At 34.8% G+C, this 27,539-nt stretch overlaps 3 protein-coding genes across 6 annotated transcripts; 2 read left to right on the top strand and 1 right to left on the bottom strand.

Annotated features, from left to right (window-relative positions):
• The first annotated feature begins 1,209 nt into the window (after positions 1 to 1,209).
• Positions 1,210 to 1,781, top strand: LOC110819721 (galactosyltransferase family protein). Its single transcript, XM_022049018.2, has one exon. It carries the CDS (start codon positions 1,277 to 1,279, stop codon positions 1,562 to 1,564), a length of 288 nt encoding a protein of 95 aa, XP_021904710.2. The 5' UTR covers positions 1,210 to 1,276; the 3' UTR covers positions 1,565 to 1,781.
• Positions 1,782 to 2,084: 303 nt separating this feature from the next.
• Positions 2,085 to 9,327, bottom strand: RH1 (RNA helicase 1). 2 transcript variants are annotated; one of them, XM_088210675.1, is made up of 9 exons: positions 8,666 to 9,327; positions 8,362 to 8,596; positions 7,649 to 7,903; positions 7,082 to 7,242; positions 6,576 to 6,753; positions 5,222 to 5,409; positions 4,463 to 4,667; positions 3,247 to 3,352; positions 2,085 to 2,627 (listed from the first exon to the last, which is right to left on the bottom strand). In XM_088210675.1, exons 1-9 carry the CDS (start codon positions 8,776 to 8,778, stop codon positions 2,515 to 2,517), a joined length of 1,554 nt encoding a protein of 517 aa, XP_088066801.1. In that variant the 5' UTR covers positions 8,779 to 9,327; the 3' UTR covers positions 2,085 to 2,514. The 2 variants fall into 2 exon arrangements, with proteins under 2 accessions (XP_088066801.1, XP_088066802.1); XM_088210676.1 differs by having other exon boundaries at positions 8,362 to 8,577; positions 8,666 to 9,326.
• A 1,537-nt stretch (positions 9,328 to 10,864) lies between these two features.
• CIPK23 (CBL-interacting protein kinase 23) lies at positions 10,865 to 25,977 on the top strand. 3 transcript variants are annotated; one of them, XM_088210678.1, is made up of 17 exons: positions 10,865 to 11,065; positions 11,198 to 11,232; positions 11,343 to 11,740; positions 13,649 to 13,711; positions 13,915 to 13,986; positions 14,075 to 14,182; positions 14,280 to 14,360; positions 14,474 to 14,527; positions 14,639 to 14,764; positions 15,139 to 15,228; positions 15,385 to 15,504; positions 15,597 to 15,722; positions 16,739 to 16,855; positions 22,599 to 22,655; positions 22,762 to 22,836; positions 24,500 to 24,575; positions 25,681 to 25,977. In XM_088210678.1, the coding sequence occupies exons 3-17, from the start codon at positions 11,561 to 11,563 to the stop codon at positions 25,701 to 25,703; spliced, it is 1,368 nt and encodes a 455-aa protein (XP_088066804.1). In that variant the 5' UTR covers positions 10,865 to 11,065; positions 11,198 to 11,232; positions 11,343 to 11,560; the 3' UTR covers positions 25,704 to 25,977. The 3 variants fall into 3 exon arrangements, with proteins under 3 accessions (XP_088066804.1, XP_088066805.1, XP_088066803.1); XM_088210679.1 differs by lacking the exon at positions 11,198 to 11,232; XM_088210677.1 differs by having other exon boundaries at positions 11,198 to 11,740.
• Positions 25,978 to 27,539: the final 1,562 nt, after the last annotated feature.

Genomic DNA, 27,539 nt, shown 5'->3' with positions numbered 1-27,539 from the left:
TTCCAATTTTGAGTTAATCTTCACTATATGTATATATCTTGTGGGGCTGGCAAATAATGAAACTATAAGAAAATTTCTCAAAATATATATTATTTAACACATATATTTAAAGCCTATATATTCAGTGATGACATTCCTAACCAGTCACAATAGTTTTTTTTTTTCTGAGGAATAAAATTATGTAATACTTTATAAACTAATATATACATATCTATCACACATATAGTTAATTTATATCTTAAATGTGAGTAAAAATTTTTTATAATAAGTTTTTCAATCACCCTTTTGAAATTATTGAATTGTGAGTTTATATGTGAGTTTATCGTGTATAAAAAACTATCAAATTTAATTAGGTTTGTTTAAAGTGATCTGATACGGTTAAGAGCATTTCAGATCTTGTGCATCAAATTAAAGTGTCGATTTTATTTTACGTACAAAGACAAAAAACGTAATTTCTAATTTTGTTATTGATAAAATTAGAAATAACAAAAAATTAAGAATAAAATATGCGGTTATGGTCCTCAAATTACACGTCTGAATTTTTTTTTATTATATTATTCCATCATCAGAAATGGAGAGTGTGAAGATTTTAAATGACTGGATGTTGATTTGAAAAATATACTGCAAGACGTGCAGATTTCTTTCGTTGTGGATTCAGGCACGCTTTCGTTTTTAGATCTAATACCAACGATCCAATATAAGTATGTTGTAAATTCATATTTAGTCTATTTTAAAATCCCTACCGAAATTACTTACTACTCCTCTCTTTCTTCACGAGATAATTTCGCAAATTCAAGACAAACCCATGTAACAAAAAGTTTTTGGGTCTTTTCTTTTTTTGGTTCTTTTCTCAAATGTGAATGAAAGAATGAAAAAGATCAGGTTACAGGTCGCAGGCAACCGGCTGCTTCCAGTCAAGACCATAAAAGTGCTTATTTGGAAGCTAATAGAAGCCAACAAAAAGCTTATCTTTGGAGATCATCTGATTTTCCACTCAAACAATGACACATAACCAAACCCAATTGACCCACCATTGATTTTCAATTTCTTTCTTTAGCTTATTATTGTGATTGCATTTGAGACATCAAAGCTTAATTTCTTCTCAAGCAATTAATAGAAAAAGTGGGTGGCGGCAGTAGATGTCAAAGTTTGATTAGGACTAGAGAATCATTTTAGGCCTAAACCATGCCTTTATAAACCACTTCTTTGCAGCTCATCCACAATCAAACCAACCCTTTTGCTCATCACTTGAGAGATTTCAAGTCAAAGTTAAACCATGGCTAATGCACGTCTAGCAAGGTTTGTCATGGAGGTTGCTCCTCCTCAGTTTGTGACTGTCATGAGGCACAGAACTGCAAAGCTCTTAGATACCATTAATGAAGAGGAAAGAGAATTTTCCGGAAATGATTCTGTCCCTTCTTCCAGAATTCCGCCATCTAATTGCGCTGCAGCTACAGCAGCTGCCACAGCCGGAGCTGCAGCCGGAGTCGCAGCTGTGAATTGCAAAAATCCTCTGAGAGAAGTTCAGAGATCATTGTCGATCTTTCGTAATTATGAGGCGTAGTTTTCGATTTATTAGAGGTGGAGTTATTGTTTCCTGAGTTTTCTTTTGGTTTTCTTTCTTAAGAGTCCACTGGTCTGGTTGGTTGAACATGGCCTGTTGAGACTTAAGGTAGGTGAGTCTGTATCAGGAAGTTGTGTTGAACTGTTCTTCCACGTTGTACAGAGTTAAAGAATTTCATAAACTATTACAATGTAAAATTGCTGGTTTCACTTTCTTATTATTGACCTAAATTAATGATTCATCGTATAACGGTTAATAATTTCATCAAGTTGGTTCCACTATTGCAAAATTCACATATGGCTATGGCTTTTCATGTAGCTTCCACTAAGAAACCAAGAAATCAAACCAGGAAACTACGAAAATCATAAAACTTTTTCAAGAATATCATGTAGTTTCCATGAGTAACCAAGAAATCAACCAGTGACCTACGAAAATTGTAAACGATTTTCCCAAGAACATGCACATCGATAACTTTTATCAAACATACTTCGGATTTATTGCAGTAACTTGAAGATTGCAATAGTGGAAATCAAAGTATAATCTCGTATTCCATTATGTTTATCAGAAAATGGCATTTACAAAAGCAAATTTTGTCTACAGCATAAAATTTCTCCAGCTCTCAAGAAGCATCAAAATCTTTCTTTTAATCTCATAGTAACTTTCTGTCAATAAACTTTGAAAACAATTAATGTTTCTGGACACTCTTCCTCGCTTTCAACATGGCAAGGTCGTCACCTGCTGTACGTCAGTAACCACAGGGTCATTGGAATAATGTTATGCGTCCGCTTTGTTTGCACAAAAGCAGACAATGAATGATTCAAGCTTGCACGTTAATTGACAATTTGCAACTGCCACCGCTTGATTGGGAAAGTGTGTAGATTGAACATCTGGTATTAACACACTCGCACAACGTAGTTGGGAAAACATTTCTTCAGTAGGCTTGATAGTCCCTATGTGCTCAGTTTTTGTTTCTCCTTGCCCTTTCCCATCTTTGAAGACTTGAAACCAAGTTTCCGCTTTCTGGATGCTTCTGATTCAACTGTTTCTTTCAGTTTTTCAAGCGCTGAAACATTAAAATGAAACCCATTACAAAATGTTTTCAGTGAGAAAGAAAATAAATTTTTATGTTGTTTATCTCTATCCTCAATTCAACCATCAATCCATCTAACAGGAATTAGAATAATGGTGCTGCAGCAAATTCATTATTTACAAGGCAAATCTCTACTAAAAAACCAACCCATTCAAAGGTTGCATGGAACCAAAGTTAAATAGATTGTAAACGAATGATACATCCAAAATGCAAGTAGTCCCTCCAGTAGCTTCTAAAAGGATCCCATTACATTAGAGACTGTTTTTAGCAAATGAGCCTAATCATTGAAGCCCATTCAGGTTCTCCAACCCACTGTGTGATCAAAAGCTAAATGACCACTAATCTGATGAACTCAATCCACATACTATTCAGCAGCAACCAGAACTACAATGTAAAGGAGAATCCTCCTTCAAAGCATGCAGCAAAAAACTCAGATGTCAAGGATCAAGCTAAAAGCATTTGGTTTATCAAAACTAACATTCAGGCCTCAAGCCGAAATCTCCAAAAAGGCAAAGACCATGGGGATGAAGAGGATGTTATTTTGTTTACCCTGGTTACTAGCTAAATCATCCAGGAGAGCCATAGAAATTACCGGAGACATAAACACTGCGAAGAGACTCAATTGAACTGGCAGGAATGGAGTAAACTGGACAAGAATCATTTTCAGCTTTCCGTAAGATTTTCTTGAAACGTTTTACCTGAGACAAGCAAAAGTATACACATTAGAAATTGAGTATCATATATGAATATTGAGAAGTCGGCAGAACAGATTACACTAGTTCAACCATGACCTACAGCATTAATTGACATTGAAATATTTTGTATCAACACAATTAACAACGTTATGCTATAAAAGACACATTAAATCGGAGTGAATTTGGAGCCAGGTTGAGCTGTAAAAAGAGACAAACAGGACGTACTCAGCCTACTGGCCGGCATCGACAATTTACTTTCAGGCAGAGAGAGATCATGGCTTAGCATGAAAAATAGTTGGTTTTATCTATACCTGTTTTATGTAATATAACAATAGCTGGTTTCATCTATATCTGTTTTATTTAATACAAATCAAATAATGATATAGAGTAATCGTGCAACCAGTTAGACAACTAAAACTTTCCTTGAGGTGTTAGACCTACCATAAGCGTCAAATATGAGTTAAGGAAAAGAAAATTCCAATTGTCTTGCTTTGAACTTTCAATTTGGGAAATGCTACGTTCAGGTTGAGAATAGAGTCACTTAGAACTTTATCTTTCCCTGTAACCTTTACGAGTGGGAATTGAGGAGTCCTATCACACGTCGACGCCTGTTGTGGATGCAATACCTGAAACTTTATCCTCTGGCTATCGATTGGACAATGAGTCAGTCTATTAAAAAGTAGCTTTTTGCCTGGGTGGTATTCGCAGACTAGACTACAAAGAGGTTATTGGACCAATTTTTTCATGTCATTCTTTGGACTATTTGGCATGAGAGGAATAGGAGAGTATTTTGTTTAATGGGATCCTCTTCTTTCGGAGAGGACCTTGGTGATCTCTTTTATCTTGTACTTTTCTTCATGCATCATCTTTACTTTTTTTTTTCTTTAAAAATTCTAACCATAAAGCATTGTCTTCAATATACATCAAATGATGGAATCAGCAAGGATCTCATCTTATTTAATTTGCTGCACTTCAAATAACTTCTTAGAGAATTTAACTGAAAGCAGTCAGCATGGAACTTGAACTAATCAATTATCTTTTATCATTTATTCAAAAACTGGGATGAAGAACATTTTCCAGCAAATATAGCGAGCAATTATGATATCAACATACCTCACCCTTATGGAGCAATGTGAAGCAACGACCAGTCTCCCCTGCTCTAGCTGTTCGACCAGCTCGATGAATGTAAGTCTTTATGTATAGTGGCATATCATAGTTCACAACATTTTTAACTCCTTCAACATCCATTCCACGAGTCATCGCATCAGAGGAAACAAGCACTTGTATCTCCCCTTCCCGGAATGCCTTCAATGTCTTGCTGCAGTTGCAAAACCCATTTTATTACCAATCAACATCTTTAAATTATTTTAAACAGCCTATTTATAAACTTGTATTTAAAAAAATATGCTTATCAAGTCAAAACAAACAAAAAAATTCAGGATCAATAATGTGTTTCAGTTTGTTAATGTAAATGAAGACCATCCTGTGATAGGTTTTCAATGTTCCAACAAGGACAAGAAACAGGAAATTGACACAAGGGAAAAGGAATAGAAGAGAGCAAGTTAGGAGAAACACTTGGTGATATGCAAATCAACTCACTGTCAAATTTACAGTAGAATCACAAAAATTTAACACAAAAACCACAATCAGCGGCAGTGGTTCCTGATCTCGTAAGAAAGACCAAAGGCAGACAAGCAACGTGTTTATTAAACAATATAATTCCAGAATCACACTACACTGGAAAGTTCATTCAGTCAGCAAGAGCAGTTTTAGATACAAGAATATTCACTGGTAATCCAGATTCCCACACGTTTAGAGATCATAGGATAATTAGTTCAACATAGATGTTCTCCAATCTAATCCAGGAATCACCTTCTTGCAGATTGCCGTTGAAGACCTGAATACTCCTTGATGCTTATGTCCAGATCACCAAAAAAATTTAGTAAGGTACAAAGCCGATGAGTTGACTCCACCGAAGATGTGAAGACAATGCACTTCTCACCTCCTAAACTTTGTAAAAGGGCAACCAGATATGCAGGCTTCAACTTTGATTCACATATCTGTAAAAGGAAACAGAAACTCGAGGATGTTAAAAGAAGAGAAATACGAAGGTAAAAGTTTCCTACTAAAAACTCCACAGGGCTGGATACATTCTTCTTCTTGATATAAATTTAAACTTCCAGATTCAGCATCTCAGAATCTTGTAGGCAGTGTATCCGTTAATAAAAAGTCCATGTAGAAAATGAAAAACCAGGGCTTTTAAGTTACCAATTTTTGTGTACTTCAATTTCAGCCTTGACAAACTCAACAAGGTAACTTGGAATTTCATAGAGAAAACTAAAATCTTAATTAAAACCTATAGACCAAGGGAAAAAATTTACTTTGATTAGAGACTCTCTTTAGTTTCAAAGTTGGTCTTGAAAGATTAGTTCCTAAACAGTCTTAGTACATTTTCTTTTGAAGATTAGGACAAAAAGAATTTAACTAATCAACCATCTTATTTTAAAGCCTCAATTTGGAAGAATTTGCTTCTAATAATTCAAATACAATTTCTTATCAGAACTCTAAAACTAGAAATTTCACAAATATCCTTATAGCTCCAGTGCCAGACGGGAGAGACTTTGCTTTCAGCAGAAATCCGTACACAGAATAATTTAATGAACTCAAGTATTCTTGAAAATAACTGCCAGAAGCCATGTTGAATGTTAGCTTGAAATTGTTGTCACATGACAGATGATGGAACAAACAATAAATATTGTAAAATCATAATTGGTATTGGACAATAATCTTTTAGTTTTTGTTGATAGAAACGAAAGGATTAGCTTTTGTTTATATTGATTAAGTTTCCCATTCAATGATTAACACAAAATGATTTAGACAATCAACCATCTATACCTCAGACTTTGAGCACCATTAATTTTTCTCTGCTAATTCAAATGCATTCCCCAATCCATATCTATAAAACTTGAAAAAAAAATTCAAGGTCGTCAATGTTGTTTCAACTCGATGTAAGATCTTATCATTTGCTTATAGCTAGAATGCCAAGCTGCAAAACCTTTGATTTCAGTTGAAAAGCAACATAGAAATTTTGTTTAATTTTTGAAGGCAATACTTCAAAATCCAGGCTGAGAATAAGGTTGAAATTACTGTTACATTACAGCCTTTGGAGCAAAACAAGTAGCATATATTAAATTATCCAGAATACTAAACTTTTATGATGACATACCAGTTTGTAAGATTCCAATTTTTCCGGAAGTTGGTATCGCCTTTGTCCAGTCGTCAAGAATAAGGGGTGATGTAGGTCAAGCTGAGCTAGCTTACTTGGATCTTGAGTCAAAGTTGCTGATAGAACCATCTTCACAAGCCTTGGGCAAGATTTACCCTTGAAACCTCTTTCAACCCCACTGCAAAGATTTAAAGAGACTGTTTCAAAGTGTTCTAAATATGCTGAAAGTATCCAATTCACTTATTTTTAGAAAGCAACAACAGGTAACGGGAATATCCATAAAAGAAAGTCCTTTTAGAGTCTATGCTCCAAACTGGAACATCCATAATCAGGAATGCACTTGGATAGGACCTGGAAGAGCATTTCATACTCATTAATCTCCAAATCATTGAGATTTCTTGGTACCTCCACTATCCATGTAATTATAGCATCATGCCTTGGGACAGACTTGTTAGCCATATTTAAGGAATGGACTTAAAAAGGAAGGCAACAAACATGGAACTCACCATTTCCTTATTGTTCTTAAAGGACCAAAACCAAATACGGAAGGAAGAGACGTGTTAGAAGGAGGAAAGTTTATCCCATAATCAGACTGAGTCAGTTGAAGCACGGTTGGTAGCCAGGCCTGATATGCCTCCCTAAGCATTCGATCTGTCTCATCAACCACCTAAACAGTCAACTTTATCAGTAATGTTTTAGCATGAAGGAATTAACAAAATGGAAAGAAGAGCTCTTCGTCCTCCACTAAAAAGTATTCATCAAATTGAAAACAGAATTCTGTAATCAGGGATAGGAACTCTAGCCTAATAGCCAGGAACATTAACCATGAGGTGGAAGAAAAGAGATCTATCCCTTACAATGCAAGTTCTGTCCTGAAAACATTGTTTAATGTAAACAATAATCGGCAGTAAGGAAATAGATAAGTACAAGAATACACTGAATTATCAAACCAAAATAATCAAAGGCATCATCAGGGGTTTTTTTTAATAACTGCCCAGAATAAAGGATGGCAATTTTGGAATTTTTTTTTTTTAAATAAGAGAGCAATTTTGGAATTAAAATGTGTTGCTTACAAGATAACATAGATGCTCTAGTGTAAATCCCTTGGTGTTATTTATATGATCCACAAGCCTTCCTGGGGTTGCTACTAATATATCAACTGAACACTGAAGGCCTTGTGAAACATACTCTGGGTCATAACAGATGCCTGCCTCAAGCTGAGGCCTTCTAATCAATTCTGAAATTTCATCAGCAATTGATGATTGGCCTACAGCCAAACCAACAGATAAGCCCACAGCAGGTGCAATTGCAGCAAAAACTTCCCTAACCTGGATACAAGAAAGAAAAGCAAACATATAGAAATATCCTCTAAACTTAAGCAAGTCAACCATAATTAGAACCCAAATATCGTAGGAGATCCTTCAAAGGACAGATATTCTCTAGTAATGCATTACCTTCCTCACATCCCTATTTGTTCATTTACGCATTTATGGTAATGGATAAATATATAAATTATATTTTCATGAGATACAAATTTGAAAAGCAAAAGAAAAAAAGGTTCTAACTTCAATTAATTTTCATGCACAATAAGCTAAGCAATTTTGTGGTTCTTTTTACCCATGGAGAATTCAAAATCCATGGAAGTGAACCCAAAAATGCCAATGAAATTGATTTAATTATGCATTAAATATATAAATTATGACTATCAAATCTAGTAATTAAATAGAAATAGAATATATTTGCAACAATCACATAGTTACATGTCTTAGAGTTTGAAGAAATTTACCTGCAAGGCTAAATCACGAGTGGGCAAAACCACTAAAGCACGAAGACATTTAACAGCACGAGTAGACAACATCTGTACTATAGGCAAAGCATAAGCCAATGTTTTCCCAGTTCCAGTAGGTGAATTCACGCAGAGATCCCTTTCAAACCCACCAGGCCCTATTGTCTCTTGCCAAACTGCAACTTGGACTGGGAAGAGAGAAGAAACTCCAATTTTCTGCAAAGCCACCTTCAACCTGATTCGCAGTAAATTCCATAAACCAAAGTTCATCAAACACAAAAAGCATGTGGATTAAGAAAAGTACCTGGGGTCAAGACAAGGGAGGATTTCAAGAGGACATTGTTGTATAAGGCTGATATCAACAGGAGTTCTCATCCATGGCAGCACAGGCACACTTCTTTTCTTCGGTTCCTCCATCTCCTTCTCTCTAACTCTCAACTCACGAGTTTCAGCTGTAAACTTATCCACCGGAACAAATACTTACAGATCAAAATTCACGTTTGAATTTGATCTCACTAAGTTTAAAACCCTAAAACGGTTTAAAACCGTCAAAAAACCCTAGTGAATTCGGGGTGCGCAACACTATTTATATACTGTTATATAGAAAATGCATATAGTTATATGTGCTCAACACTATTTATTTTTATTTTTTTCGTTTTCTCTCCTTCTTCTTCACTTTCACCCCTCTGGTATTATCACGGCAGGGCGTAGTATTCAGCTCCTCCTGGATTTTCTGCTTCTCACTCTCGAACCTCCTCTTTCTTCTTCTCTTCCCTCGGCCTAGCCTTCTTTTAAAACTGAAAATCCATCATTCGCACACCGAAAATCCTTGATCAATCATCCTCATCTCGCTAATTTCCTTTTTCTCCCTATCCTCTGCGTTAGCTCTTGCTATTTTCTCTGGTTCGCTTTCTTCTTCTACCCCTGCCATGCTTCACTCTTCTTCTTTTCCCGCCCCCATAAACCCTAGAGTTTCCGTTTGGCCTTTCAATGAAACGACGTAGTTTCTTAAATTAATGAAACAACGTCGTTTCAAGCGTCCCTTAATGCTAAAAAGCCTTATGTCTTCTTTACTTTGGGCTGTGGACCCTTGGCTCGGCTTAGTAATGAAAATAATTAAACCAAAATCTTCGTTATTTTTTTCCTAATCTCGATTGAGTTCTAAGCGAGCTTATATTGTAAAATCATTTGTTGAGAAAAATATATTTATATGTATATATTTTGTCTCATCTTTTTGTTTATATTGTAAGAGAGAACTGAATATTTATTTTATAAGTTGAATGTTATAAAAAATACTTTGATATACAAGTACGTATGAAAATATGAGCTTAACACTCTGATATATACGCATCTTATAAAAATTTATTGAACAATAATATAAATCTCTAGTTGGTGATTTAATGAGATGATGTCGAAAAAATTATGGTTGACTTATGTAAATCAAACTTGTACTCTCTCTCTCTCTCTTACATTTGTCAGTTGTTATAACTTTTTAAATTGTTTAATATTATTAAAGTCAATTGGATATTAATTTCTTAAGACTCGAATATTTGTTAGGTTAACAAATTATTTAAAATTTAATCTTTGCTAGCAAATTACGTACCTGAATTTATTCTCCACCAAACTTGATTTCGCTACCATTTTTAGTAATCACTTAGTGAAGATATATTATCTATAATTAAAATATATTTAGAAACGTACGATTTACTTGAATGATATATTAAATGATGTATTTCGTGAATCATCTAATGAGATGTGCTGAAAAAATATCATTTTAGAATTATTTACAAGTGATCTGTTAAAATATATTATCATTTAATTGCATCATATTATGTGTTAAATTGTTTGTATGTGATGAAATATATGACTATTTATCTAACCATGTGTTGAAAGATTTTCTTTATTTTTTCTAAAAAAATCATGCGATGTACTAAAATTTATGATCACTGTAATTATATTAAGTGTTATAATTACCGATATCACACGTAACAAATGAAAAAAATATTAGACAATAATCAGTTCTCTAGTTAGGTTAATCGATACATCATTATTTTCTATAGGCTTGTTTCTTGGGTCACCTATTACTATCGGTTCTTTTTCTTAAACTAGTTTCTAGCCCTCTCTAAACGGCATAACTTCATGTTCTTTTTTTTTTTTAATTTTTGCAATTATTTTAGATATAGTCATGAAAATATTTTACGTTTATGTTGAAATTCTTGTAAGGAATCTTGAATGCTCTCCATAAAAGTGTTGATTTTTTCTTACCACCTGTATCAATGTTCTGTGACACTTATTTCTTACTTGATATAGTATGCATTTTTCTCGTCACGTTTATCCTCGTTTAAAATATTAAAAAGATATTTATATAATTTGTAAAATTTATTGTGGGAGGGTTTTTTTATACATTCAAACAATAAAAATTTAATTTTAAAATAAATTGAATAAAAAGAGTGGAATCCAAAAAGAAATATATAAAAAATAATCAATAATTCATGAATATTTTAATTCCATTTAATCCCAATCATAGTTTACAGAAATCATACAGCATTCAATTCAGCTCTTCTGAATCTTGAGTCTGCTACTGGTCTGCATATCTACGCCTTTCCTGATCCAACTCTGAATCTTAAACTCATCGAGATCCGTGCTAGATACTTCCAACGACAACCAGAAAGTAAAATTAACAAATCAAAAAGGAAAAAGGAAGGTATTTTTATTGTTCATCGTCCCGGATTTCTCTCATTCTTGTAAATTTTGTTAGGAAAAACATATATCAGTTTCTTGATCTTTTCAATTTTTTTTTTTGTTCTCACCGATTTCTCATCCGCTGATTTATCAGATTTCATGGAGCATGTAATTGATCCAGCGGTTAATGTTGTTCCTCCTTCTACCGTGATTAAGCTTTTGTTAATCAACGAGCTTTAAATTTTTTCGCCGTTAATTTCAATTTTCTATTTAGGCAGCGAAATTTGATCTCCATTTAGGTTTCGGTTTTGGAAAGATGAGGGTGACAAAGTCTCAGGTATGGCAGCCGTGCAAGAAGAAGAGGTTTTGATAATCAAAGTTTAAATCTCTAAGAGATTAACTTGAAGAGAAGAGAAAATTGTGGTTGAATCATAGGGCTGAGAAGAAGATATTCTGAGAAAGATAGAGAGACAAGGGTAGGGAATTGCAGAGATCGACAGATAGCGAGTAAGGAAAAATGTCGTCCCGAGCGAGCAGTGGGAGCCGGACACGGGTAGGCAAGTATGAGCTAGGTAGGACATTGGGAGAAGGGACGTTCGCAAAGGTGAAGTTCGCCAGAAACGTCGATACTGGAGAGAATGTGGCCATTAAGATTCTGGATAAGGAGAAGATTTTGAAGCATAAGATGATCGGTCAGGTACTTGATTCATCGCAATGATCTTCTTCTTTTTCTTTTAAAAAATATTTTTCTTCTCTCGATGATTCGTGTGCTTAGTTTGCTGAACGTGAAGGAATTCTCAACTGATTGATTTTTCAATGGTCGGTGTTTGGTGCCCATAACAAATGAGAAATGTTATAATAATTTCTGTATGTCCATTTTTTCTTGCCTCGTTTTGGAAGAAAAGGAAAAGTCAAACCTCGTGATGTCAAGAAATGAACAGTGGAAGACTGAAATGAAGTCTTCTTCGTCTGTAAGCTAGAAAAACCGTGATGAATGACTATTACAATTTTTGACTAATATCTAAGTTTGGAAAGATGACACACACATAAACTCGAACAAAAGTGTTATGGTATTTTAGTGAAGAACTCTACTTCTTTTATAGAAAGTATATCCTCCAGTAATGAAATTCATTTGCATTTGTTTTTTCTGCTCTCTTTATTATTGAATTTAATGTTGCTTACCTCTAATGCCATACTTTATTTATTTACTTTTTCTTTTCTTTTGGTGAATAAATTAATTCTTTTCAACGAAGAAGCAAAAGAGAGATTGCATGTTATAAAACAATGCAATTCTTTGACATGACAAAACCTGGGAAGGAAACTGAAGACTTGGCTAACCAAACATAACGACCGATATAGGCTACACCAAGAAGGTTATGACTTAACATACAGAATAAGTTTGCCAACTAGACTTTAGGCAATAACTGGTTTAATCAAAGTGCTTGGTTGTTATTGGTGCTTGTTTGGTTAGCTTGGCTTCTCGAACTAATAAAGGTCTGCATGAGGTCCTCATTCATTGGCATCAGTGGAAGATGCTTCTTGAAATTGGCTAAGCACATATCCCTCCGCTATCCGTTCTTTGCACTTGAGACAAGTGCCATGTCAAGGGGAAAAGTGATGTTAGGAACCCAAGGGGGAAGATAACACCTTTTGATAAGGTGTATTAAAGGAGGAAGTAAAAATTATCAGATATATAGTTGCATAATTGGTAGTGTCTATGTGTTGTATTTTTATGGTGTGTGATGTATTTTATATGTTTTTATATGCTGGGTTTTATGTGTACTTAATAGGATATTAAAGTGGATATTTATATAAAACTGTGGCAGGATAGTGGGAGAAAAATAGAGAGAAAATGCAGAAGTAAACTGTTCTGGAAATAATCACCAGCATAGCTGCTCCTCATCCTTGTGTAAAAAACCACTTGCTGCCTCTGAAATGGATATGCATGAAAAACTTTGTCAAGTTTTAGTATTTTCTTATTCAAGAAGTTGTAGATTTTTCTTCTAATGAGGCCTTAAGAATTTGCAAAGATAGGTAAAGGAAGAAGAAAGACACAAAAACGCTCAAAAGATTCTGCGGATTTCTATGTAAGCCGATCCATAACTAGATCCTATAATCAGGACCGTAACAAGGAGTCAATGTGTAACAAAACTGGAAATGGATTTTGAATTTCCATTTGCATAAAGAACGCTCAATCGGTTTTGAATGTCCATATGTGCATGCAGTCTAGCAGGGAAAAGTGCCAAGAATTTTGATCAATCTTGTTAGAAACTTTGGCATTTAGAGGGCCCATATATCTCTGGGAATAATCAGAAAACTTGTAGACAGACAACAAATGGCTGCCTTGGAGTATTTAAAGTCTCACCCAGTCAACCTAAATAGGATCAAAATGCATAACTTACTCCATAACTTCCAAAAAACAGGAGGGTTATTCCATTCAAATACCTCTTAAAATTCTTAAAATGCCTCAGTGGAAGGTTTGAAACCCTTGAAGCAAGAGTTCCTAACTTGAATCTTAGCATTCTAATTTGGAACTTGTGAAGAAGTGCCATGATTTTAAGTAAATGTTTATTCAAACTTTCTTCTTCTTTTTCTTTTCTTGCAGATTAAACGTGAAATTTCAACGATGAAACTAATCAGGCACCCAAATGTCATCCGAATGTATGAGGTTAGATGGCAGCTTCTGTTTCCTTCCTACAAATTGGCGAAACACCTTACGATTACTTTTTGAACTTCCTTATATGTTTATTCTGGGATTATATATTTCTCAATTGACACTGGGGGCACCTTATTTCTATAGAAATCTTGCAACATATATTCCATGCTTGCCTGTGTACTTCTTTACTGACTTTCGACAATATCTTTTTCTAGGTGATGGCTAGCAAGACAAAAATATACATTGTTTTGGAATTTGTGACTGGTGGCGAACTTTTCGATAAAATTGTAAGATAATGCTTCAATTTTGGTTCGGCCTTTTATTTCTAATTCTATAATGCTTCTTCGGCTTCTCTTATATTTTTTTTTGGGACAGGCAAGTAAAGGAAGGTTGAAGGAAGATGAAGCTAGGAAGTACTTTCAGCAGCTTATTAACGCTGTAGATTACTGCCATAGTAGAGGAGTTTGCCATAGAGACCTAAAGGTGTGAGTTTATGGTTTCTATTGTCATTATCTGTCTGACATCTCAATCACTGGGGATGCGTTAGCAAATTGGCAATTACTTCTTTTGCCAATTACAGCCGGAGAATTTACTACTGGATGCAAACGGGACTCTTAAAGTTTCAGATTTTGGACTAAGTGCTCTGCCTCAGCAAGTTCGTGTGAGTTTATGCTGACTTGATATCCTTTGCATTTCTTTTGTTATATAACTTTATAAGTAAACAAGGCATACATACAAATAAACAGGATATTAGTAATTTCTCTTCTCATTTAGGAAGATGGCTTACTTCATACTACTTGTGGAACTCCAAATTATGTTGCCCCTGAGGTATATTCATTTTCAAATCGAACTACTTTACGAACTGCTTTACTTTTTTATGATTGACGTATTATGTATCATTTCCCTTGTAGGATTGATTCTTTTGTGGTTTTTTCCTAGGTTATCAACAACAAAGGCTATGATGGAGCCAAGGCAGATCTGTGGTCATGTGGTGTGATTCTTTTTGTCTTAATGGCTGGTTATTTACCTTTTGAAGATTCCAATCTCATGGCTCTATATAAAAAGGTAAACTTACTTTAAACTCTCTCTCTATGAAAATATCTTTGGTGAAGTATAACCTATTCTTCTTTCATTTCTGTAACTGTGGAGTGAAATTTATGCAGCAAGCATGCCAATTTTAATGGTGAATTATGTGATAATTTGAGGAAGTGATGCATGTTTCATTTGATTGCTGGAGTCTTATTGGAAGCTTCTACCCTTTGCAAGGGGTTTTCTTTGGGATGACTTCCTAATTAAGCAAGCAACTTGTCATCATTAATTCAGTCATGCATTTATTCCTTTTGTCGATGCACTAGCTTCTTTTTGGAATTTGCCTACCATCTGTTCTTTTCATATCTATTTGAAAGCAGTAGGCTGGATGAAGTATCTGTTTGCTGCAGATATTCAAGGCTGACTTCTCATGTCCACCATGGTTCTCATCAAGTGCAAAGAAACTAATTACAAGAATACTGGATCCCAATCCTTTGACAGTACGTCCTTGTGTTTTGTTTCTTCTCAAATAAATGTTTATTCTATTTTTCCCTGTCCAAGATTGCCTTATACAAATGTTCATGTACCTTAAAGTTCTGTTTAATTTTCATCCGTTGTTATTATATTTTAGTTGTGTTTCTAATGTTATAAAACAGCGGATAACAATCGCTGAGCTTATTGAGAATGAGTGGTTTAAGAAGGGATATAAACAACCGAGCTTTGAAGAAGCTAACATCAGTCTTGACGATGTTCATGCTATCTTTGATGAATCGGTGGTAAGATTTCTGTGATAAGCTTGTGGATTTGATATTTGGGTCTTAGTGTGTTAATTTAAATATTTTGTCATTGGTTTTATCTCTTTAAAAAGGATTCTAGAAACCTTGTTGTGGAGAGAAGAGAAGAAGGACCTGTGGCACCAGTGACTATGAATGCATTTGAGCTCATCTCCACATCCCAGGGCCTCAATCTCAGTAGCCTCTTTGAAAAGCAAGTGGTATGGAAAAATTAATAATTCATATTTGTAACTTTTCAGATACTTCAAGGCAATTGATCTTATAGAGTTGCACATTATTAACTATTTCAGATGCTTGTAAATTTTTCTTGTAAACATCCAGTTAATTTCTCTGGATTTGTCATGAAGAATGAGTAGCAATTAGCTTAAAATCTGTAGTATTAGTGAGAGTAGCAATATCCTCCCATAAGTGTGAGAATAGTCAGTGGGACCCACATGGTCAGAGGATGAGCCTGCTGTTGTTTTTCCTGTTTTGGTTTTTCTTCAGTTTTTCATTTATGCTTCTTAGTTTTGATTTTTTTAAATGTTTTCTTTACTCCATTTTCAGGATCTTAATTTTTCTGATTCATTTTTAGTTTTTCTCTAGTTTCTGGTTCCTATTTTAAATTTTATCTCATCTTTTTATTCTCATAATCTTTTCTTTAATTTTATGTAATAAATTATTTTATTTTATATATTATTTGATATATTTAAAAGAATTAAACCCACAAACAGGAAAGTGTGGTTAACGTGCTAGTTTTTACTTGCAGGCAACATTTTTATAACTGTTTCGATAATTTAGTACTTTAAGATTCTTTTGGCAATTTTGGAAATTCTAGTCTTTTAGAAAATTTTGAACTTCTCTAGGATTTGTAAACTCTTGATTTTTATCTTTATTTTGTGATAGTTTCTATTTGGTTGTACGTAGAGCGTAAGCAAAAGTTATTTAACCTAGAGAATGGCAGAGAGGGTTGAAAAAATTTGAGAATTATTTTTTTTCATTTGTTCCCTATATTCTTTGCTTATCTCCCTTATCCCTGATAATTTCTTCACCTGGTACCTTGGTTTCCTCTGTAATCTTGTGTTCCATCTCCAATCTCATATTTCCTTTGTGTTTCTTGTCTATCCATATCATCTTACGCTACATTCTTATCAAGCATATCTATCTAGTTGGATGATCCATTTGCAGTCTGATTCCAAATCAGGATTTTACGTTGACTTGTATCTTTTGTGGGCAGGGTCTTGTTAAACGGGAAACAAGATTTACCTCCAAACACTCTGCTAATGAGATTATCTCAAAAATTGAGGAGGCTGCAGCCCCTTTGGGTTTTGATGTGAAGAAAAACAACTTCAAGGTTCAGTTTATTTCCCAACTCACTAGCAGATAATAATTATATCTTCTCTCTTTCTTAGCCCGGCCCTGTTGTATTTTTTCTTTTTTCCCAATTAAAAAACTTCAGCTTCATTTGGTACATGAAAAGTAGTTTTTTAATTTTATTTTCAACTAAATATGAATTGTTGGAGGAATAATCAAAGCAGAATGAAATAGTTTACTAGAAGTGAGTTGCATATTTGTGAAATAATTAAAGCATAAATGACTCAAAAACATTAAAAATAACATTTTAAAATTTCTTAATTCTATCATCATTTTTACTATTGTAATTTCACTATTAACTAACTTTTATAGTTTTGTGAACGAAATACATATAACTTTGTTTAGGACCTGAAATGACACTGTAAGAGGCTAGGATGTCATTTTTATTAATTTTTCCCTTGTTAGAATAATGAACCGTTAGAAGAATAATTAGCCAAGGAGTTCTGGACAAAAAAGACACTGTTACTCCAGCTGTCATTTGTACATAGTACTAAGTTTGTTACTTTTTATTCCATCTGTAGGTTGGTACTGCTATGTAGTAACCAAAATTGTAATAGCCAGTATCATGAAGAATTTGAATGAAATTACTCTAAATTCTATCCTCTTTAACTCCTTTCTCTGCCTATCTCTATTCTTTTCATCTTCTCCTCTTCTTCCCTTCTAATTTTTCCTTCTAAACCTCTTTCTTCAAGCCCAAGACTCCTCCATTCAGCCTAACCTAGTTTCCTGCGCCCACTAGTGGATCTAGTATCAAAGCAAGTCGATTTAGGTGAACCAATGATCTCCATCGCTAAACTGGTAAAGAGTAAGGGCAAGACAACAATGACAGGCTCGCATAGGAGAGGACACAGTGTGTGTGATGGAACAATATCCTCAAGAATTTGCTTTGAGCAAAAATAAACACTAAGTTGGCCAAAAATAAAGCACAGTTGTTGATGCTGATAGTGGAAACCATGTGAAATATGATGACGGTGCAACAAACAGCACCTATTCCCCCTTGTTCCTTCGCAACCCTTTCAGTCAAGGACTATCCTCCAAAATTCCATCTGACACTCCCTCTCCTTCGAGAGAGATACTGCACACGCCTAGACCATAGGAAATGCGCACCAATAATAACAGGCAAGGGTTGTTAAATAGCACCCTCGGAGACAACACTCCTAGGATCAAAATTCCAATATCCGGAGGTCCCAAACTGACAGCTTGGGGGCAGTGGTGCAACATTTACTTCCATGTTTATGAGACTTGGAGGGAACAAAAGGTGGAGTTAGCAACCTTGTTATTGGAAGAAAAGTTGGGTAGTTGTTACCAAGAGTGGCAAGCACAACAAGAAACTACATAATGTGTGGTGTTTGAGGAAGAGCAATGTAGGCACTTTGGGAACCCAATAGTTGCAAACATGGTTGAAGAGTTCAATAAACTCAAGCAACAAGGCCGCATTGTCAAGTACTAGGAGTAAGTTTGTAAATCTGTCAATGCTAGGAAACAACCCCCACCTGGGTGAAGGATATGTTATATCGAGTTTTATTAGTGGGTTGAGCAAAGAGAGGCCAATTATCAAGCTGTACGAGCAAGCCCAACTGCCGTCCTCACATATAGAAGCCAATATAAGGTGACAGATAACAACATTCAACCATACTCCATCAGGCCAAAGAACCCCCACATTGAAGTAAATCCTCTAGCAAGTCGCCAATCAAAAGTAACTTACAAGGCCGACCATCGATCTAGTTAATCAGCCCAGTTAAGGCCCTGCAAAAGCGAAGAGGCTCACCAACATCTGTTACAGGTATGGGGACTGCTACCTTTCGGGTCACCAGTGCAAGGAAAATAGTTGATGATGTTGGAAGTAACTGAAAATGACAAGGAGTGCATGGACAAGTATGGGAGAAATCTTCTTATGCATGGACAAGTATGGGAGAAATCTTCTTATGCATGGACAAGTATGGGAGAAATCTTCTTACATGCAATTGAAAGTCAACAAAATGGAAGCACAATTAAGGTTTGGGAAATGGTGGGCTCCAAACCAGCCCACTTCATGAGTACCATGATGGTTAAGCATTATAATTTTCATCTTATCAAGACATTGCTTTTGAGAATCCTAGTGACCAGCGTTCATCAAATGATGAGCCAGTTCTGTAACTCCGGAGTTGAATTGGAGAATAATAGAAAGAATTATTTAGATGCTCATTACAAGTGTTGGATTTGGGCCACTTCGACATGATTTCAGGTGCGAGTTGAATGAGTTGCAACCCATTATCTTTTGACCTTATCAAGATGCAGCTGGCGCTCATGGAGGGTGGAAAGAAGAAAAGGCCACAGGGGGTTTCAAGTAATAGTGCTTTTAAATCACTATTTGAAAAAGAATGACTAGGCTGATGCAGGCAAATTGGTTGGAGGTAAGCAGTGTAGTATAAGCAGTGACAGGATTGCACTCTGAAACAAGATAGCAGTGATACTAGTCAAACACTAGACAACCACCTATCACGTCTTTGGATTATTTGAGACAAAATTAGTTGTTGTCCAAGAGGTCCAAATGGTATTCTGGAAGAAAACAACTCGAGTATCCAGGCATCTAATCATAGGAAAAGGACAGCAAATGACCCTTAGAAGATAGAACCAATGTTGACATAGCCCAGCGACGAATGTCAAGTTTTTGAGGGGTTTGTTGGGGCTCATTGGCTAAAACAGTAAGTTTATCAATAACTACGAATGCATAAGCCAGCCATTGACAGAGTTAGTGAAGAAGGGAGCATTTGAGTGGATGAGCTGAGGCAGATTTCAGAAGTCAAAAAAAGTGATGGCTGTAGCATCAGTCTTGGCCCTTCTTGATTTTCTCTCAACCGTTTGAGATGGAAATAGACGCATATGATTAGGCGATTGGAAATGTTCTAATGCAACAGGGAGAGCTGACAGCCTTTCTTTGCATGGCTTTGAGCCCACGAGATTGGTCAATGTCTAACTATGAAAAGGAGTTATTGGTAATATTCATGGTGGTCTCGAAGTGGAAACACTATTTAGAAGACACTTCTTTTGTCATTAAAACAGATTGGCAAAGTATCAGACACTTATTAGAGCAAAAAGTCCATGCATCTTGCAGAAAAAGGGACTCATGAGGTTGTTAGGGTTGTCCTACACAATGGAGTATAAGAGGACAAAGGAGAAGAGAGTGGCAGATGCATTCTATCAAGGAAGGAGCTTATTAATGAAGGAGAGTTAACTCACATCAACCTTCGAAATACCCACCTGGATACAGGATGTACAAAAATCCTATCAAGGAGATGTTGGGGCCAATAAGCTTATTGTCGAGCTAGTAGTAGTCCCAGCTTGGAACCTTCCTTATACATATGAGCAAGGACTCAAGAGTATAAATGAAGACTCTAAATGGGGATTGGAGAAGAATTGAGAGAGTAACTTCTTCAGTCAAATCATGCTCGCCACTTGTGGGGCATTCAGGAGTAAGGATGGCATGAAACTTGTATGGATGAACAACAAAGTCATTGAGTGGACATTCAAGAGTGAGGCTGGTATAGAGGGAAACATGTGATCTTGGGCCACTGCTGCCACTAGCATCCCTACACAAGCATGTATACATGTCACCATGGACTTCGTTAAGCAGCTGCTTAAGGGAACGACATGTGGTTGATAGATACACTCAAGTATGTTCTAGCATTGTTTCACCCAGTCAAAGCAGGTCTTCCTAAACAACATCCACAAGTTGCATGGTATGCTTGGGTCAATTGTCACAGAAAGGAGATTAGGTCTTCACTAGTAAATTCTGGCAAGAATGTCTGCAGCTGATAGGAATAGAGCTGCATTTAACAAACCATACCTTTTGCAGACAGGCAACCAAACTGAAAGAGTGAACCAATTTGTTGAGAACTATTTTCAGTGCGTGACCTTCATGAAACTGCTTATTTTGGCGACATGATTGGGACAAGCCAAATGGTGGTACAACCCACCTACCAGTCCAGCTTGAGGAGGCCACCTTTCACAACCTTTTATGACTGTCTTCCTTTGTACATAATGGAGCAAAAGTATCATGAGGCACCTTGGGCCAGCCTAGAAGATTGGACTGAAAAGAGACAAGAAATGGACAGAATGTTGAGGAGCAGCTATTGGAAGCACAAAACAGGATTAGTTTGTGGATGCTAAGAGGACCAAAAGGCATTTTAGGAAGGGAACCTAGTCCTCAAATTTTAGCCCTATAGTCAATCTATTATGGAAGTCAGACGACATTTGAAGCTAGCCCCAAAGTTCTACAGATCTTTTAAGACAGAAAGGAAGGTGCAGCAAGTTGCCTACAAGCATACCCTTCCACCTGAAGGTGCAATTCACCCTGTCTTTCATGTTTCTATGTTGAAGAAGTATGAGGGGAACTCGTCTAGGAGTCAAGAAGAACTACCAATCAAGGATTTTGAAGGCCAAGTTCGGGTAGATCTAGGAGCTATAATGTAGAAGAGGGCTATCCATTTCCGAACAAACCAGTCGAGCAAGTCCTGGTTTGTTGGCTCAACATGGGGCCAAATGAAACAACTTGGGAAGACTGGTTATTCCTTAAGGGACTTCAACATTTGAACCTTGAGGACAAGGTTTCTCTACAAGAAGGGGGAGATGTTAGGACCTGGAACGACGCCGTAGAAGGCTAGGATGTCATTTCTGTTACTCTGTTTTGGTTGGAATTATTAGTCTTTTGAAGAAGAATTAACCAAAGGATTTCCGGTATGAAAGGACATTGGTATGCTGGCCGTTATTTGTACTTGGTACTAAAGTTGATTATCTTGTTTATTCCCCTTGTAGGCTAGTACTGCTATGTAGTACCTAGAATTTTTCTTTTTGGAAAAAAAAGTACCTAGAATTGTAATAACCGAGTATCATGAAGAATTTGAATGATATCTACTCTAAATTCTATCCTTTCTAATTCCTTTCTTTGCCTAGCTCTATTCTCTTCATCTTCTCCTCTTCTTCCCTGCTAATTCTTCTTTCTAAACCTCTTTCTTCAAACTCAAGACGACTTCATTCAACCTAACCTAGTTCCTTGCCATCATTAATGAATCAGGTACTTGACAAAATTTCACATAAATTTAGAAAACGAACACAAAAAAGTTTTTAGATTTACCAAATGGAGCTCTGTTTTTTTAAGAAGAGAAATATTATAAACAAGTCATCAAGGGGGAGCCGTCCCTGTACTAAAGAATACAACTTTCAGGAAGAATTAAAAATTTAGTTGGAAGGTTTACTGTTAACTGTGATAGTGTTCGATATCCACAATTGGATCATGTTGAGGAAAGAGTTAAATTTCTTATGATATTCAAACATTTTATCACCCTGCACATCCTTAGTGGAACAGTGGAAGTATAGTGAACATACAGAAAATGAGGACTTTGATTGAAATTGAACACGGAATAGTTATCGGTTATTCTTTTTTTCTAGCTCACTGGTAGCATTTTCTTATTACTCAAGTTCCAGTTATAGCTGAATCAGACATTGACCAGGAGTAAAAGTTTCAATTCGTCTTAGATTGTACAGTCTTACAGTGTATTAAATTGATGATACTTCAGAAACTTCAATAATAGCATATAAAATTGAATTTTAAAGCTATTTTGCCTCCTCTTCTCAGCATAAAGCTGTTGAAATTTCAGAAACTTCAATCATAGCCTATTCAATTGAATTTTAAAGCTATTTTTGCCTCATCTTCTCAGCATAAAATCATCTGTTACCTGTTTCAGATGAAGCTTCGAGGGGAAAAAACTGGACGCAAGGGTCATTTAGATGTTGCAACAGAGGTAAATCTCTTTCTCTTTCACGCATGATCCCTACCGTCTAGATTTAGTTTGAAAACCTGATATTCATTGAATTGGGATTCAGGATAATTTTTTTTCCTCTCTTCAGATTTTGCAGGTAGCCCCATCACTTTACATGGTCGAACTGCGGAAATCTGGAGGAGATACTCTGGAATTCCACAAGGTATGGAATGTTATGGTTCTGCTCATGACATTGATAATCTAAAACATTTACTCTTTTGAAAAGATTTTTGGGACTATTTTTATTAGCTAATATTTCTTACCTTTACTGTGCTGAATTGTTTGTCTGCCTGTCATGGATATAAGAAAACAGTAGATGCATTCATTTTGGTAACACTCAAGGGTTGAGTGTGAATTCAGATTTCTTTGGACAGTAAAACCCGACCCAAAAGGGGTTCAAATATGACACAGTTCTGTACTTTTGTTTAGTGGAGTTTGGATTGACTTCTTTTTTTTTTTTGGTCTTCAAACATGCTGAGAGTACATTTCTGTCTAAGAAAAGTCAGTGTGTTGGGATGGACATGAAAAGTGCTGAAAGCTTACGAGCTTTTAATAAAAAATAAAAAGCTCCAATTATCAGGTTTTTTGGAGAACTTCAAATCAAGAGCTTTTAGCCCTGCTGCCTATTTATTTGGACCCATATCCCTCACTAAGATAGAAAATTGTGAGCCTATCACTATGTCTCATCATTATCGTTTTTTGTGATGGACATAATTAATGTTTTACATAAAAATAATAAAACATCTCAAATAATGAAAAGTAAATAATAAAAAATTCAATTCAATGTTGCCAAACATTATTAAATAAAATTTAATAAATAAAAAATATCTCAAATAACATAATTTATTGTTGGGAATATAAATCTAGAATTTGTATAGAATCACTTACAAGTTCACATCAAGCTAAGAGTAGAAAACTAGTGAAAGTACTTCTTGAGATGATTTTAAAGAATGTATTGTTTTAGTCTTATATGTCCATAAGATCAATCTTTAACAGTCTAATACAATTTACACCATCTCCTAGTTAGATTAAGTGTCGATTTATAATACAACATTGCTGAAATTGTTCCAAACACATCACATAATTTTTTCTCCACTGTAAGAAACATATAGAGTGGTATGTGTTTTGGTAACAGATATAAATTTAGAAAAATGGAAATTGGAAAATATTTTCATACAAACAGGCTCTGAAGTCTCTACAAGTTTTTATCACCCTGCAATGCTTCTTCAAAATGAAGCTCGGTGCGGGAGGGGGTGCTTATTAATCATGGGAAATTTAAGCTAGAGTGAACATCCTGACTAGAAGCTAAAAGATAAAAGGCCAAACAAAACTTTTGGGTTTTGTGGTAAATGAAAATGTTCTCTAGTTTTTATTTTTTTAATTTACGTAAATTTTATTACAACATAATATTATTTAGTTAATAACGGAAAAAGCTGATAGTGAAAATAATTAATGGAAATAGAAAATTTTAAATTGTTGTTTTTAATCTTTTCTGGAAAACTATTTATTTGTACTTTTTTAATTATTCCATAAATGTAAAATTCTCACATATTTCCATAAATAAACACATGTATGAATCTACATGAATTTAGAAAATGAAAACCAGAAAATGGGTTTTTATGTACCAAACAGAGCTTTAGTTTCCTTTTTTTGCACTAATCATTAATCTGGACTTATCCAGGCTCAAAGCCTAACCAAAATGCAACTGCAGCCTTTGTATCAAATGATCAGATAGATTCAGATTCCAGTTGTATAATTGTCATTCACATGGTTTAGCATTTTCTTTGATACTGTGGACATTTTTTTTTATAATCTGAAATTTACAGTTCTACAAGAATCTTACTACTGGGCTTAAGGACATTGTTTGGAGAACAGGGGATGAAGCAAAAGATGAAACTGCCGGTCAGTATTCCTTACCAGTTTATCGAAAATTTGTCTACGAAATCTATATTTGTGATAGGAACAGCTGAAGTACCAACAGATATGACTGATTTATATATCTCAAAAGACCATATAGCTTATTGTTCTAATGAAACGAAAAATATCCTTTCACAATAAATGGAGTTCCATGCGTCTTTTGAGTAGATTATCGGATCTCTTCCTAATCCGTGAAGGATTTGTTGTTAACTACGGGTGCTATGCCTTGCGTCTACGCACTTTTACATAAAATCATAATTTTGTAACAATATGTAATTATAAGATAAACAGTGGATAGTGATTTGATAACAGTATGCAGCAAATACTTTTTACACAATGTTCCTCAAATTTGTTTCTTTTTTCAAAAAGAACATAATGTTCCTAAATAACTGTCATGCCTCTACTATTGCTTATAATCTATGATGTACGACGAATGGTCTTTTGGGGATTGAGTGGGTAATTGCTAGTTCGGTTATTGAAGAAATTTGGGCTTGGGATGACTTATGTATTAAAAGAAACATAGCAAATCTTACCACCTCTTTGACTATTTTTTGAGTAATTTGGAAAGAAAGAATTTCTCGTGCTTTTGAAGGTGTTGAGAGTAGTTTGTATAAATTGAAAGAGAGATTGATTCATTATCTTGGGTTTATTTTATTAGATTATGATATTATTAGTGATGAAAATTTTATAAATGTTATTAATATACTAACACTATTATAAATCTCTTGTCATGAGTGATATCCCCTATTAATACCTTATTAATATATACTGCATACTTTTTATCTCCAAAAAAAAAAAAATGTCATTACAAAGCTACTGTAGGATGCATGGTGTATCCGAGGTGTTAACATCTCAAGTGGAATTACAAATCGGGTACCTTGATTTGAAATTTTAAATCAATCAAGAAATATTCTGAAGAGCAAGTAAGAAAAGAACTCAACGTAGGAGACAATGTTGCAATAACTAGATCCTCATGATATCCGAAAGAGGAACTTGTCATCCTAGAAACTTGGCATATCTTCTACTAACAGCTTGAACGTGCAACTTCAGTTTTCTTGACTTCTGTCTTTCTTTTGTTTCTTTTGTACAGGTTCTGATGCAGTGGCATCTTAACAGATCCGCTTCTGTCCCGATTTTCTTTCGTCCTTTACGAAAACTTAAAATGGCTGTAATTTGCTTCTCATGTGTTGAAAAAAGTCTTTATCTGGTTTGTTTGTGTTGTACTTTTAAATAATAGGTTTATAACATTGGGTGCACGCATAAGCTTTGCTTTACCCTCTCCATCTATCACTTGGCCTGCAACCAAGTGTTTTAAACTATCCTCGTGGAATGTCATTATTTTGTGGGTAAACAAATTAAATAATTGTGCAATTGGGGTGGGGGAAAATCTTCCTGTTTGTTTTATAATTTTTCTTTTCTAAGCAAGTTTAGGTTTTTGCATATAGTGACGTTTCTTCTTATTTCTCTCCCTCCCCCCACAAATTTTCCCCTCAATTTTCAGTGAATAAAAAGGCTCGCTTTTAGGGTTGAAGGGGACAACTTTTAGGCCTTTGCAGTTTAATTTTTATTTAAAATTTATCTTTATATTACTATTTTGATTTACATATTCACAAGTATATCTGTTTTCTGAAATAATACTGATTTTACATCAAATTCTTAGGATTGGAAGTGAAATTCAAATCCACAGTGGAAGTCAAATCAGTTGAAAGCATGAAAATTCTCATATATTTATGTAGAAAATACTTATTGCAACTGCATGCTTGCAATAGTATCTAGTTACCATGTATTGCATGCGCAATAATGTCGTTGCAGACACATTTCAAATGAATCTCCACCGTACATAACCTTGTTCTTTTTGTTGCTAGACAAGAATGAGAAGCAGTTTCTTGAATTAGGGTTGATTTTTCTAACTTTGGTTCGATTTTGGACCATTTAAGATTCGAAACTCTACTTATCTCGTCTATTTTCTTGACAAATCTCTCCATAAATATCCTCTTAATACACTAGAGTGTATCGAATTAATGCTGATGATCAACTTATCTTATATGCATTTATCAGCCTAGTCTATCGAATTATGTTGGTTATGTTTTTCTTTGGACTCAATCGCGATATGATTTCTTCAATCTTTTTGAATGCTTGGTATCATTTTTAAACCATGGTTGAAATATGCCATTGTAACGTTCTAAAAAGTATTCTTTAATTCATCCCCCTACGAACTCTTATTCATATTGGAGTAAATGTACTTAACACAATATCAATAGAGCACGTTAGGTGTTATGATCTCTATAGCATTGTCTAATCTTTGCACATAAAAATAACAAATACTAAACAATAAACATTTGGATGGAGAGTACATGAACTAGATGTTCCATATTTTCTGCCTCAACATCTGCATAGGCTAGCGGGGAAAAATCATCGTTCTCATCAATTTTAATAACCACCAAAGTTGTGCATGAACTAGATGTTTTACGTGACAAATTGATATCCTTCTCTACCAATTCCTTCAATCTCGATACCTTGATATGGTGAATAGTTAACAAAAAAATTTTTAAATCACTTATTATTAATAATACTTTATGATATAATTCTCTATGATTCAAAAATTTCGATTATAAAACTTATTGACAATGTTTATTGTTGGTTATTATGGTACATGTGTTTTCAAGTATGCGGTGTTTAATTCAAAAAAATATTATTTCCTTTTACCTTGTAATAAATAACAACTGACTATCAAAAGTATATATGATAAGTAATTTGTACTCATCCAAAACATCATGAATATTTTTAAATGTATTGTTATTATATTTTGTTATGAGTCGGTATCACATTCATAAATAATTTATATATGACAATCATACGTGATTATTGAAAATTGATAATCGTCATAATATAAATTAAAATAATTACTTATTCTCAAATAATAATAATAAATAGTAAAACATATATTAA

Source organism: Carica papaya, chromosome 9, assembly GCF_054855325.1.
Source record: "Carica papaya isolate Zhongbai chromosome 9, ASM5485532v1, whole genome shotgun sequence".
Lineage (NCBI taxonomy): Eukaryota > Viridiplantae > Streptophyta > Magnoliopsida > Brassicales > Caricaceae > Carica > Carica papaya.
This window is presented reverse-complemented; position numbering and strand designations above follow the sequence as displayed.

Excerpts from the sequence above, each read along its gene's own strand:
- LOC110819721 (XM_022049018.2), top strand. The coding sequence starts at position 1,277 with ATGGCTAATGCACGTCTAGCAAGGTTTGTCATGGAGGTTGCTCCTCCT.
- RH1 (XM_088210675.1), bottom strand. The coding sequence starts at position 8,778 with ATGGAGGAACCGAAGAAAAGAAGTGTGCCTGTGCTGCCATGGATGAGA. Across the intron at positions 7,243-7,648 it reads TAGAGCATCTATGTTATCTT|GTGGTTGATGAGACAGATCG; the intron begins GTAAGCAACACA and ends TTGACTGTTTAG. Across the intron at positions 5,410-6,575 it reads AATTGGAATCTTACAAACTG|ATATGTGAATCAAAGTTGAA; the intron begins GTATGTCATCAT and ends TTCCTTTTACAG.
- CIPK23 (XM_088210679.1), top strand. The coding sequence starts at position 11,561 with ATGTCGTCCCGAGCGAGCAGTGGGAGCCGGACACGGGTAGGCAAGTAT. Across the intron at positions 13,987-14,074 it reads GCGAACTTTTCGATAAAATT|GCAAGTAAAGGAAGGTTGAA; the intron begins GTAAGATAATGC and ends TTTTTGGGACAG. Across the intron at positions 15,229-15,384 it reads TGGATCCCAATCCTTTGACA|CGGATAACAATCGCTGAGCT; the intron begins GTACGTCCTTGT and ends GTTATAAAACAG.